The sequence below is a fragment of the Rousettus aegyptiacus genome, unplaced genomic scaffold, assembly GCF_014176215.1.
Source record: "Rousettus aegyptiacus isolate mRouAeg1 unplaced genomic scaffold, mRouAeg1.p scaffold_m13_p_1, whole genome shotgun sequence".
In the NCBI taxonomy this organism is placed as follows: domain Eukaryota; kingdom Metazoa; phylum Chordata; class Mammalia; order Chiroptera; family Pteropodidae; genus Rousettus; species Rousettus aegyptiacus.
In genome coordinates this window covers 109,989,192-110,003,749 of record NW_023416284.1, presented here as the reverse complement: position 1 = coordinate 110,003,749, position 14,558 = coordinate 109,989,192, and the positions used below count along the sequence as shown (strand labels likewise).

Genomic DNA, 14,558 nt, shown 5'->3' with positions numbered 1-14,558 from the left:
CTTTTTACTTATGAAATTTAATCATGTTCATTGCTTTTGTGAAAAATTATTATTTCTCTAGGTTTTCTGTAAATTCGTATAGAGAAAAAGAGTCTCTTTATTTCTCTTCACTGCTTCAACTACTCATAAGAAAATGGGCAAAAGTAACGGTGCTACTGTCTGAATACAGTGAAAATTGTGGCTCTCTATGCAGAAAAATCTTTCGAAAGTAAGAGAAAATGAGATAGGAGGAGCCCTGTTGCACTGAAAGTGTTTTACAAACTGAAAAGTTCTAAATAAATATCATTACTATGAATGGTTACAGAGCTTGTTTTATTTGATTGATGAGAAAAATAAACGGGATGCTGCGTTTGTCTGTTTTCTGATTACTTTGGAGGGAGTTGATTGATTTTAATAACATTCAGTAATAAAGAATATCAATGCATAACATCAGTATCTTGAAACCCAGGGACTAAAATAATAGTTTCCAAGTGGACAGTTCATCTGTATTTAAGATATTCCAGTGCATAGGTAAAAAAGAACAAGAATATTATTTTGGTAAATAAGCATGGTAACTTTTACATGATCCCTAATTCCATTTATTTGTACGTGTGCATGTGTGCTCTGAAAAAGTAGCCATTACAACAATTGACATATACTGTAGGCTTCTTATGTGTCTAGCATTGTTCTAAACTCTCTGTTTTTAATTATGTTAACAGTCATGAGAGGTTGATGCTATTATTACTCCCATTTTACTGTAAGGAAACTGAGACCCAGGGAGGGTAAGTGACTTGCCCAAGGTCACACAGGTAGTAAGTGTCAAGACCAGAATGTTTTGGTGGAAATTAATGCAGCGTTTTGTGTCATCATGTTGCATGGCTGATATTTTCTCTGGGAAATTTTCAAATCATCTTTGCTGTAGCCTAATTTAAATGGCCTGAGTAACCAACCACTGTTCACTTTAATCCCAAACCCCAGTAACACTCACCTAGGGAAAGTATTCTATTAAACTGGCTGCTAGGAGAAACAGGAGATTAATTTGTGTGAAATTGTCTTAAAAGCGGATATGTGGATGCTGGTGATGATTACCACCACCACTCGCCACTGAGAAGAAGCCAAACACTTCACCGTCTTAGTGATTATATCTTAAGTGGTCAATTAGTTTACAGCTCAGATCTTAATTTAGTTTTTGTTGGGCATTAGGCTTTTGTAGAACATTAGTTTTAACATAATATTTTAGAAAGATTTTTTAAGTGGAATTATTTGTATTGAGTGAAAAACTAATAGTTTGTTAAAAATAACAAACTGCTAGTTATTCTAATTTCTAAAAATATAAAGAAAAGCAAAGAAGTCTTGGACTCCAAACATCTATTTTTATTATAAACTTTGAAATATAATCCAGCTTGATATTACTTTTCCCAGGAGATTTAAATTAACCTAATGTCACAGATAAAAATCATAGTTTTTCATAATACAGCCTTTAGAGTAGGATTAACACTCAACAATAGCTGTTACCCAGTTACTTGGTAGGAGGTTCCTGGTATTCTCTGGGACCCGAATGGATTATTTAAACTAGGTAAGACGAACTTCTCAGCTTCCATTTTTCCCCCAAAAAACTTAACCTAAGACATGAATTAATATCATTGACAGGACAAAATTCATGTTTAAGACACCGCCCCAAATAGAATGATTAAAAACAAATGTTCTTCTGAACCAAATGTCCTAATTCACTGTCAGTGAAAACTATTCCAAGTTTTTGAAAATAGAGTGGTATTACCTTTCGTGTTAAAGTTTTTAAATATTTTGATTGTGTAAGTTCTGCTTACCATACATTTTCTTACTTCTAAATGTTTGTTATTGGACTAAAATATCTGAAGAGTGAGGTGTTTTTTATTACTATTGATAACTCAAAGTACTATTTTTCTACTTATACTCCTCTATTATTACATTAAATTCTATGCATACTGTCATAAATTCCTAAATTCCTTGAGACTCCTAGCTCAAGATTATCTTTAAATCTGGACTGCATTATTAAGTAATATTAACGTTTCCACATTTTTATTTATCAAAGACACATGTAACCAACAATATACATGGAACCTGTCCTGGCAGTTCCTGCAATGTCATCAATATCCAGTCACATTTTCTGATCATCACGAAATTTGATTTCATCTTAATGAAGATCAAAGAAATTTGATGTTTTAATGAACATATACACCTACATTCTGGCTAAATACACACTCCTTCCTCACCTCTATCTAGACCATGGTGAAAAGTCTTAGAACCTGCTTATTGTTTGTTTCTGGCCACTCTGTTGCTGCCCTGATTGTAATTCATACGCTCCCCAACAAATGAGCACATCACTGGTACAAGTCTCTTTGAAACGAAGATATATATATTTTTTTATTTTCAAAAAGAAAAGATCACTATATAGAGCAGAGAATTTTCAGGCCAAGTTGAAACCACAGATAAAGACCAGACACATGCCTAATTTACACTGTAATAAATTTTCTCTGGTCCAGGTGAAGACATTGTTTAACCTCGGCACCATCATTTGAATTTTGAGTAAACCGAAGTGCCCAGTATCTGGAGAGAAGAGAAGCCAGGCAGTCTGAGCACTATTTGTAAATAGCATTGCTGAAATAAATTACTTTGCAAATATCTTATTAAGGTATTTATCAAATGATCCTAAAACAAACTCTGTGATGTCACCATTTTTAAAAAGACAAAATTAAACTGTCCAAAGAATGCTTTAATAGTGGTTTTTCAATGTGCCCATGTTGTTTTGCAGAGGTCAATGATGAATTGTTCTTCATTTTTGTTGAGACCAGGGCAAAATTAAACAAAGCCATTGCAGAAGAGGGCGAAATTCTTATTTGACTGGATTATTTTTAATGAGAGCATATTAGCAAGGATATTGTGTGATACTTTCCTCTGGTATTTTTAAAGGTGAAAATATTTTCACTGCAGAAGTTATAATTTGATGTATGGGCTTTATAGGAAGGTCACATTATTTAATCAGTCACATCAAAGTGGCATTTAAGATTTTTGGAAGAAAGAATGTCACATGATGGTCAAGAGAGAAGCCCCACAGAAGTAGAGACCATGCCAAGCTCCTAAGATTTGGAGTTGATATGCTGTGTAGTATTAGTAATACCTCCTCACCCATTTGTCACCTGTACAGATGAGGTATAACAGATGGGTGCCCTCTTTCCTACATGACATGGGCAATATACATACCATGCTGTTCTGAAAGGGCTGTCAAAAGGAAACTTGACAATGTGGGTTTTCTTTCTACTTTTGCTGCTAGCTAATAATGTTGTGACTTTGTTACATAGCCTCTGTTAACTTTTATTGCTTCATTTAAGATTGGGGAATGAAAATAGATTGGTCTGAGGGCAGTTCCAGCTTAAACTGAGCTTTTTATTATTTGTTTTGTTAATAGGATAATACTGTATTATCTTTTGAAAGCGATCCTCCAAAAAACACCAAACTGTAGCACCCGCTGTCATTATCATAGGCCTCTCTTAGATGAAAGGATAACTACATAATTTATTTAATGCAGAAAGTTGCTTGAAGGTGTGTATGTGTCTGTATGTAAGAGAGACAAGGAGAATTTGCTTTGTTGTTATGAAATTATACATGGGTTTTCTGATAAGAAAATTTGACTGGTAAGTTTTTTCAAATGTTTATCTAGATCTCTGCTCATTCATTAAATAATAGCCAAGAATAGGTAAAAGCTGTGATTGTAAATTAAGTGAAAAGCTTTTGGAGATGTTCGAGAACCAACCTACCCCTAGAACATGTCTGTGATTGCATCTTGTTCCTCTTGTATCTTTGTCTTAATTTCAAGATTACTTTATTTCTTTTGTCAGTGTTGTAATATGAGGCATGTTTTCAGGTTTTGCTTGGTTTTGGTTTTTGTTTCTCTGAAGGAAATTCAATGGCGTCGTTAACATGAGTATTTGTTTTACTTGCTGAATAGCTTTCTTTTTTAAAAAGTCAACTTTTAGAAGTTATGGATATATGTATAGATACACATGTGCATATATTTCAATTAATGTTTATGTATAGAATAATTTTCTATTACATAGAATATTTTTTACCCACTGTCACCTGAATACCGTATCAAAGATGGGGGGAAAACGTAGTTTTAGTATAGTAACACTTCACCACAAGAATAGCAAGTGCTTATTAAAGATATTTTCTATCAAGATCAGACAATGAATTTATCAAGTGTTTTGGTTTGTATGCTCTCGTGATGGGGTCTGAATAGCCTACTTTCTATTAAATATAAACTATTTTCCGCTGAAATAAGTAGCTATTGTATATTCATCTGATGAATATCCTCAAAAACCCTTTTGCCATTTATGTGAGAAGTTTATTGGTTTGAAAACTAAAAATATAGTGTGTTTTCAGTTTTCATTAGCTAGCAGCCTGTTTTAGAAAGAATAATAGAAATTTTTGCTTCTAAGGCCTATTTTTGTACTCACAGGAAAAAAAAAAAGCCAAACAACAACAACAACAAAAAAAAACAACAACAAAAAAACATATCTCTTGTTTGGTTTCTAATAAAGTATCCAAAAGGATATTTTTGTCAGTTTTCATGGATAATGTTCCATTTATTCACAGAGACATTTTCTACTTATTACATATTGAATTTCTTAACGTCTCCTATCTTTCAGCTCTAAAAACTACATGTTTCAGTTAATAAAATTAGACTTTTAACTTTTTGGTGAAGTGGATTGTTGCACTTAGTGATAAGATTTTTCAAGAATGTCCCTTTTTAAAGATTTAAAAATATAAAATGAGAAAGTGGAACTATTTTGCTTATAATTCAATTAGTATTTGTGCACTTTTGCAAAATCATCTGCCTTTGGAAGATACTTTAGCTGTCTTCTAGTTAAATGTTTTGAGAACATTTAACATTGTATGAAATAATAGTGTTGACAATTTTTCAGAAAAACTTTGCTCATTTTATTTTTTGTATATTTCTTTCATGAAAATGTGACAGATCTAGCTATCATGATTAATATTAACACAATTTAATATATCTTGATTTTATTAGCATTAGACACCATAACAATTAGAATAGCTGTATAAACCAAATTTGGGAGGAAAAGACAAATCAGTCAGTTCTGCTCCAAATATGAGTTCTTTTATGTTATTTTGATATACCTTTGGACCGTGAATTCAGGTGACAAGATATATGTATATATAAATTATTGTCATAAATAGCAATATAAATAGTACAAATTTTAACTTGAATCAGAATATATCATTTATAAATTAGCTGAAATCAGTTTAATAAAATAGGAATTTTATCAAATTCCTATTGGCAGACAGTGAGCACTATTTGATGAACAGTCAAATTTATGAATGAATTATCTTTGTAGTTTTAAAAATGTACCAACCATCTGAAATGTGAGGTTGCATGTTGCTCTTCTTGGCTTTAAATAAGGTTAGAATAATATCGTGCTAAAGATTCAAAGTTAGAGGTTATGGTGGACTGAATTAGGGCCATTCCTATGAAGAGTTCTATGAAGATCTCAATGTTTAGAGAAAGGCATCCACGTTTCATGGGAACTTTAATATTGCCATGAATAAGTAGCTTTCCAGGCTTACAAGTCAAGATAGTGGCAGTTGGAAGTAAAATCTTCAGTCTCCACTGATTCCTGGTCCAATCCACTTTTCAGCCATGGTAACTTGTGTACATGTTTTTCCTTCTCTTATTATTAGCATGGCCTGCGTGCTTGACCATCACAGGATCAAGTGCTTGCTGAAATATTTCACTTCTTGTCTGTGGACAATGGTCATTGATATTGTGTTGTTGCTGGGTGTGTGTGTGTGTGTGTGTGTGTGTGTGTGTACATATATATGTATTTTTTTTCTTTATAGATGCCTATGTATATATTTTTTCCAACTTCATGACCACATACTGAGTTCTAACTAATAATTGTTGAATAGATATATTACTTACAGAGTTCTGGTTATGGATAGATTTTTTGAATTTTTAGGTTTATAAAAATCATATTGGAATAATGTCTTCTTATTAAAAGTACAAAAGTTCTCTCCCACATCTTTTCTGTAAAAGTGCCAGAGAACATATAAAGTTGTTTTTACTAGAGGTGCCTTCTTCACTTTGGGTCAGTGCAGTTTTATCTATGTTCAAATGATTATTTTGCGAGATTGAGAAAAAATAATCTGCCCTCACTTGTAAATCTATCTGTTATTCTGGCAGTGTTGCTTATTTTATAAAATAAAGGATGGATAGACTTTCATTTATTTAAATAAAGTTATTAATTTTTTCCAAAAAGATTAAGGCTTGGCTGCCGGATTTATTTTCAAATAGTATTTTCAAAGAGTGTTCAATAGTTAAAAATCTGTGCATATGATTTCGTTTAGGAAATATCTGGAGTCACTTACTGCCCTTGATCTTTGTCTGGGCCTTGCCTTAACCTCAAGAGGACTGCATGGTTATTAGTAACTACTAATATTCATGTCAGCGGTGCTCAGGGCTCCCTGCCATAGGAATAATTTACTCTGGAAAACAGACTTGAACTTGGGCTTTGAAAAGGAATGACACAACACTACTTCAAAGCGATCCGCACTTCGCAGGGCAGATACTACTTAAACAGAGTCTGCAACTGCAGTGTAAGAGACTGTGGTTTCAACCGAAGGATAGGGACCTGTGTATCGCTTGTCCTCTCCATTTAGTATTCAAATGAGCGCGATCACTAGACGTTCACAGAATGATTTCTTCGCAGAGTTCCTGGTGTCAGATTCTGCCTCTGCAAGCCCTTCCTATCCCTTCCTATTTTGAACTAGGTGGTGAGCTTTCGGCGATCTCTGAACCCGAGCTGCCCCTCTCCCTAGTGTGTCTGATTTGCGCTGATGTCACCACCAAGCTGTTGCGCTGCAGCCTCTCGGCCTCTAGGTACCTCCCCCTGAAACAGCTCGCCGGCTCTGAGAAGAGGCAAGGAGTCAAAGAAAAGATGACTGCGAAGTTAAGTCACGGGAGGGCGTAGCAGCGAAGTGATAGAGAGCTGCGCGCCCGGAGCGCTCCGCGGGCGAAGGGACGGAGCAGATGTTGCCTAAAGAGAGAGGGCATTGCTGGAAGCGCCCTGGCTTGGGAGGATGCCTGCCCTGCTTGGGACTACTGCCTTGAGGAGCTGGGGACAGCGCAGGAGGTCCCTGCTGGAGTTCCTTTTCTGCCTCCTCTGCCGCCACCTCTGCGCCTGTCTCCAGCTGTAGCTAAAATGAAAACCCAACTGCGGCCACTGTTGGTCAATTTCAAAGGATAGAGTAGTCTCGGTTTTCAGCGGAATGTGAATGACGCTGCCTGTGCCTTAAAGGAAACCTGGAGCTCTTCTTTGCTGCAATTGCCTCAGGTGGAATAAGCCTTCTTAAGGAGGATCAGATAAGACTTTGGAAACGGCTTTTCTTTTCTTTTCTTTTTTTTTTTTTTTTGAAAGGAGAGTTTATAGAACACCATGCTTTCTATTTACTTTAAACAGTTGCTGGATTGTACTGGCCTGGCTGTCCAAAAGTCAAATTTTTTTTTCCTTTGGGTACTTCTGACTAGCCTCAAAGAAGCTTAATATGGGAAGAAAAACTGCCTTTTGAATCAAGATTATTTATAGCTACTCCCCAGAAAAGTAGAAGAAAATTTTAACTTTCTTACAGCATTACACTCATTTTTCTCTGAAGATTTGTTTTGTGCCTAGATCTGAACAATATATGGTCCAGGTGTTTGTCTTTTAAGTTTCTAAAGCATGGTTTATTTATAAAGGAGATGAAGTTTTGCAAGCCATCTTTAAGTGGATTACAGTTAACCAGAGCTCTGCCTAAATTAACATTGAGCCTGTTAAAATGCTTGCTCATTTGGAAATTTTAATCTGGAAATCTCAGATGCAAAATTAGACTAAAAAGGGAAATGGACTGACAATGGAATGTTCTGAGTGTTTGAGCCACTGTTAAGTGTGTGTTTGTTTTTTTCTCTGTTTTGGAGTATGTGAAAGGGAACTTTCGGGGCTGGGGAAGGGGGAGGAAGGAGATTTCTGTTCTGTGTTCTTGATGCACTTTATTTTTTAGAATCATTCTGAAAACTACCAGATAAAAGGATAGTTGCATTTAGGCTTATGCACTGATGATGACCTTAAAGACCTCATATATTACAGCGTACATTATTTGAGCTTGTGTCTTTATGCTAAAGACACTTTATAGTTCTGTTCAGAAGTATACTTTTTTGAAAGATGCTTTATCTTATTTCTTATTTTCTGTGTCAAGAGCTGCGATATTTGCTTTAACTGTCTACAAAATGGGGAAGCCCCTCAGCAGACCAGACTGTTTACGTCAGAATCCCCCATGTGTAGGGAAGGGTGAAGAAGAGGAGGACCTAAATATTGAAGACTGTTATGTCCCACAGCGGTCAATCTACGATACTGTTAGACTGAATGAACAGATAGACTCTGGTTCAAAAGGTAGCCTGTCTTCCAGGCATTTTACAGATCGGACTTTACCCTACAGTCACAGAACACTGGATGTTAGTTCTTTATGCTCCAACGGTGCCCTTGCTTCTTCCAGTGTATTTGAGCTAAGAGGTCGTGAAGCTAACAAACTAGATGAAAAAATGATCTTTGATGCGCTCAAACTAAATAGCGATATCATTCGAACCACAGCATTACCCAAAGCCAAATCTCATGCAGAAAAGAAAGAGCATAGACGGTCCTGGCGAATGTTTGTCCCAGCCAATTTTATGGATTATGCAAACAAAAGTGAAAGCTCTTTTGTTGAACCTACTGATATGTCAGATGCTGTTACCAAGGCCAGCAAGTGCAGATGGGGGACTAATTCTCTCACATCAGAGGAGGATGACTCTGGTTTATGTAGCCCTCCAGCAGAGAGGGAAGAAAAACAGGGCATTTTAACTGGAGACCAGTCACGAATTAGAAGCTTGTCTCCTACTGAAGATATTCATATAGCAGAACAATATAGACCATTTTTTTCTGTCAATTCCATTAGTGAACAGAAAATCCCATTGCTTTCGTGTAGAAGTGCCCACCCTGATGAAAACGTCAAAATGATTTTACATGATGTTTCTCCACTAGAAGAAATAAAACGTGTAAATGGTCCAAGGGAAATCCATGGTGAAAACTGCAGCCCACAGAATGATTTGAAAGAGAGCGCTGTTAAGTATGATCCATTAATTATGCCAAGAGATGGAGAAAATGAGTGTATTTCTAACCCTGAAGAAGAAGGGAAACCATATGGACCGGGAGAATTCCAAATCACAGCACAAAGTAGGGAATTTATGGAAGAGTCTCCTGAGGGTCTAGGTCTCTCGCATTCAGATCCAAGGGGAAACGATGTACATTGTGGTAGAACAAGTTTAGTAGAAAATGTGACATTGTTGACACAGTGCGATTCGGAAGAATCCAGCATAGCATCTAAAGAGGAGGTGGAGGCTCCCCTTTCTGCCCAGGAGATGGAGGTGATCCATATGAAGTGCTCCCCGAAATTCATACCAATAAGAAAGAAAGCATCTCCCAGAAAAACAAGGGTCCAGGCAGGAATATCGGACACAGTCTGTAATGGCTTTCAGTCAGTTCAGGTAACTATTGGAAATGTGAAACTCTATAATGCTGAAAGTTTGTGCTTCTGTTCAAAAGTGGTCACTAGTGTTTCTAGTGATGATCAAGGGCAGTCTTTTATTTTGACTAGTACTCTACAAGATGCCAAATATATTGATAAGTTGATCATTTTCATGAATTAATTAGGGACCGTTTTTGAGAATGATTATTCCCAGCTGTTTGGAGTCCTGTTATTGATTGTGCAGATGGAGACTGTTTCCCTTCATTTAGAATGCCTCCACTGTGAATTTATGTTAACGTTCGGCTTTTACACACATTGTGGTTTAAGACACTGCCATTTAAGGGCAGTTATAGTGGATTTATTAAGCTTGAGCAGGCTTAGTCATGAAGGTACTAACATAATATTATATTGTTGTGGTCTGTGAGGTACTCTACTCAAATTAAGGACGTTTTAAGATGTGCTGAAAATTTTCTCTCAGTAGCTCTGCATGTGGAAGTAGAGAAGTTATTGTGCTGTATTTTGCAGTCATGGTAGTTCCTAACTTTTTGTGAGTGGTGAATGAGGTAAGAAAGTAAAGGGTACAGCCTTGTAATAAGTAGAGGTTGTTTGTCAAGCCTGTAATTCTTTTCTTCCCGCTTAGATTGAAGTTCAGCTATTTTAGTACTTTCACTAAGCTCTTCTGGTAAACTTTGCCTTAGAGATAATTTTATTTTATTTTAAGCATTTCTGTGTTTGTGTGCTTATGGATTAAATTGAGGGAAAGTCTCTTTTGATAGGTATTTTGGTACCGCTGAGAGATAAGAAATTTGGATAATATCAGAAAAGTTCCCCTTTTCAGTCTATGCAATAATTGCTCTGATCAGCAATATACTTTCCTTGAGTGTGCATTAAATGGCATGTTAGTTTAAAAGCTTGGCAAAGTATGTTTCTTAGTGTAAAGGATTTTGCAGTTTATTTGTAAGAAGCAATTAACTTAAGCCTATATAGATTCTTTAGTAGTTATCTTTTTTACCCCTTAGTAATTTTTCTGTAGCACTTTAGAAAATTACCACAGACTCACCTAGACCTACTCTGATATTCAACTCTAAAATTAACTTCTTTAAAATTCAAGATCAGAAGTTAAGGCAATTTACTAGGACATTAGATTTGTGTGTGTGTGTCCGGCCGTGTGTCCTGAAAATTATCTGAGAGGGAGAATAGAACTTTTCCATGAATCCTTATATACCAGACAAGTTCTTGGAATTAAGAATGTAGCAGTTCCTCTCCCCTCAACACAGTCCTTTTTCTGTTAGTGAAACATATTCACAGCTGTTAGCTCCTGCAAGTAGTAACTTACAAAGTGGTATAGAAAAGAAATAGAACTATAATACAGCATCGAATTCTATTTTCACCCCCTTGCTGCAAATATATGTTGCCTTATTAAGTAAATTAATGCCTTTTTAAAAATCATGAAAACTTATGTTTTTCTTCCCTCAGTGATTTGGGGAATTCTTATAATTTCTTTGGTTGATGTGTGGTTGACTTTTTATATTTAGCATTGTTATATAGAAACAATTAGCCAGTGTGGAAGTTGTCTATATAGATTTTCTATAGAAGGGATTTAGACTTTTAGTTAGGAGGAGACTTTGAGAAGAAATGGTCATTTATTTGTTTGCTCTTCCTTAATTTACTCATTTATACAGTGACACAGGAGTATGCTGTTTGCTAGGCCTTAGGCCAAAATCTGGAGAGTTTGTCTCTTACAGCATCTGCATTTTCCAGAAATATTTTCCATCCTGTGCCTATAATTTTTTCTTAAGTTCTGTTTTGATATTTGTCTTTATTATGTTTTTATATATTCTGTTTAACTGTTTATTCACTTGGACTATTGATATATTTATGTAGTGCTCTATAGTACAAAGGCTCAGAACCTCAAACCTTGTCTTACCTTAACATCTAGCTGAAATTTTCCTTTCTCAGTTAAATTAATTTATTTTCTTTATGGCTTCCTTCAATTCCTACATTAAAAAACAAACAAACAAACATTTGTATCATCTGTGGCAGAGTCGATCAACCCCCATTATCTGTAGTGGGATTGATGTCATCTACCCCAAGATATAAATATGATTTTTCTATACTGATATTTATTTGGCAAATAATTATCAGGTACGTAAGACATGTTTGGTATTATGGTAGGCCTAGGGAATGGAACTACTATAAGGAAAACAGAAACTTCTGCTCTTATGGAACTTGCATTTTACTCTAATACATTAGATCCTTTGACAGTTACAGGTGATCGGGGACCATAAATTGGACGGGATGGAGAGTCAAGGAGGAAGTGCTGGAAAACTGCTGCCAGTGCAGGCAGTGACCAGAGAGTAACCAGAATTGCTGTGCTGGTGGCATGTATGATCATATTCAGTGGGTGAGGTCTCCATGCCTCTTGCAAGTCCATTGGCATCTTGATATTTAGGGGGCTACATATGTAGGGATCCAAACTATTACAGCGCGTGCCTATATAATTTTTCTTTTCTTTTTCTATTGCTGCATTTTGGCCCCTCTGGCAAGCCATAGATTGGCCTCTTGGCTAACCTCATCATCTTGTCAATGATTCTCATTTCCAGCTTGAGGCTCAAACTTCGATTGCTGGCTAATGGCAGCTATCCTTAGAAGAGCGTATAAGAATCCATGCCTAGTCGCAAGGCTCATCTTGGGTCCATCTTATCATTTTGTTCCTTGGCATTTTCCATACATTTTTTTTTTTTTTACTAGAGTTAAATCGAAAGGATAGGAAATTTCTAGTGCACAAGAAAAGAAGGAACACATGTACTGTTTTCTTGGTTTTATAGGTAATCTGATTAAATGTACTTAGAAAATCATTCTTTAATATTACTGAATGTTTTTGATAATAAATGTTACATATTTATGTTTAGTTTAATTTCTTACTATTATTAATAAGGCAGCTATGGCATATGAATAGGTGACAAAAATTATCTTCATCTCTAATAATAGATACTTGATAATTGAACAGATGTTTGTTTTTGGTGGTTGTTAGGTAATATAATTCATATTATTATTGACCTTCCAACTGCAGGTATTCCAAAAAGAGGAGATCGAACCCTTGCAGGTTAAACAGCAAGATGTAAACTGGTTAGGTCAAAGCCTTATACAGAGTGCTGCTAAAAGCACCAGCACCCAGGGTTTGGAGCATGACCTGGACGATGTCAACACAAGGTGGAAGACTCTTAATAAGAAGGTAATTTTCTCATCCCCTTCATTGTTATTTCTCTTCTTTATTATTTACTAGCATTTATGTGACCACTAATCATATTTACAGTAGCCAAACTTCCCTAAACATGCCTACTTTTCTATATTGCTGTAAACTGGATAGCCCAAACTTGGACACCCACAGAGCTCAGTAGGGAGCATAAATGAAAGAAACAAGCTGGGTGAAACATCACCTCTCCCTGTCATTATCTCCATTTTGATGGAAACACAATAGTGCAGGTGTGTTGGCAGGTGGCCCATGACATTGACCTGATTAAGACAGCACACACACCTCTAAAAAGGTACCATAGCTGCTTAGCTCCAACGAATCATTGCCATGTAGGGGGTCTAGGCTTACTATTGTCAAAAAGAATACTTGCCATAAAAAAATGGAAATCATACTTGTTATGTGGAATCTTTTAAATGTCAGCAACTAATTTCACACTGTATAATAAATAGGTCACATTGTGCAAGTGAAAGCAATCGTGTTTCTCTGACAGCCCTGGACTAACGGTTTGCCACCCTTATTATAAACCATTAACTCCAAATATATTACTTATAAGATGTAGATCTCACCTTTTAAAAAATATCCACGAGGGAAAACACTGGAAAATAATGCTCTGATAGCTTAAAGAGATAATGTTGACACACAATGGCAGATCTTCACGTGATGTAAATTATCAGAAAATTAGTATTGGATGGCTGTGCTTATCTGGTGGTGGTGGTGATCATTCTTGTACAAATTTCCATTGCATTGAAATCTTAAACATTTCCAGGTCTCAGACCTGCATTTATCATTCTTTAAAGTCTGATTCATGTTGTAGTGCTCTTCAAACACAATTAGAATGCAGGGTCAGGTGAAAGTATGTTCCATAGTGCTCAAAATGTCTTGCCAACTACTTTTTTAGTCTAAAAGGAAAAGATCTATGAGACGGGCAATAGGATATGTCTTTGTAGGACACAGAGACTCCATTTACTAGAAGACAAAGACTCTAGTCTGTTAAAAAAGGACTCAAAGCTTGGAGCTAGCATAATTTAATTGGATACTTTATAGGCATTTTACCTAGTGAAACATAACTCTGATTCTCTCTGTTATAATAGTTTTTTAAAATCTTAGTCTTTTTTTCTTTTATCATTATCCTTGATATTCATCATTAGGAAATAAAAATGAATTCCAGGGATAATGATAAAATGACTAATGTGTTGTTTCTTTTGATAACCTTATTATAAATGTATCAGATATTTCCAAAATCTCAAAGATTTTTGTCTTTTATATTGACTGTTTGGCTTACTTTAGCTAAAGTATGACTCTTTTCTACCCCTATCAAAGCTTTGGGAAATTTTTAAATGAAATGAAAATCGGTGACTAAATGGGAAGGTAAACGTGAAAAGCAAGTAAATAAGTTGGAACAACTGGAACTTTACAGGTGGCTCAGCGAGCAGCCCAGCTGCAGGAGGCCCTGCTGCATTGTGGGAGGTTCCAGGATGCTTTGGAATCCCTGCTCAGCTGGATGGTGGACACTGAGGAGCTCGTGGCCAATCAGAAACCACCGTCAGCTGAGTTCAAAGTGGTGAAGGCCCAGATACAAGAGCAAAAGGTGAGTTAGTGATGCTTTTGTATTGTGTTTGACGTTTAGTCTTAATAATGAGAATAAAAATTTACCTTATGACTCTCTTTATTTGTATCAATAGGAAATCCTAGTTAACTGGTTATTGATGCACTAGACATTATTTTGTTG

At 35.9% G+C, this 14,558-nt stretch overlaps 1 protein-coding gene across 22 annotated transcripts in view; it reads left to right on the top strand.

Moving 5' to 3' along the window:
- DST (dystonin) overlaps nucleotides 1-14,558 on the top strand; it is a 398,831-nt gene that overhangs the window by 311,853 nt on the left and 72,420 nt on the right. For all 22 annotated transcript variants that reach the window (XM_036230186.1, XM_036230672.1, XM_036230457.1 and 19 more), the window contains 2 exons: nucleotides 12,647-12,808; nucleotides 14,247-14,417. In XM_036230186.1, the coding sequence (XP_036086079.1) occupies nucleotides 12,647-12,808; nucleotides 14,247-14,417 (333 nt within the window). The remainder of the gene's footprint in view (nucleotides 1-12,646; nucleotides 12,809-14,246; nucleotides 14,418-14,558) is intronic.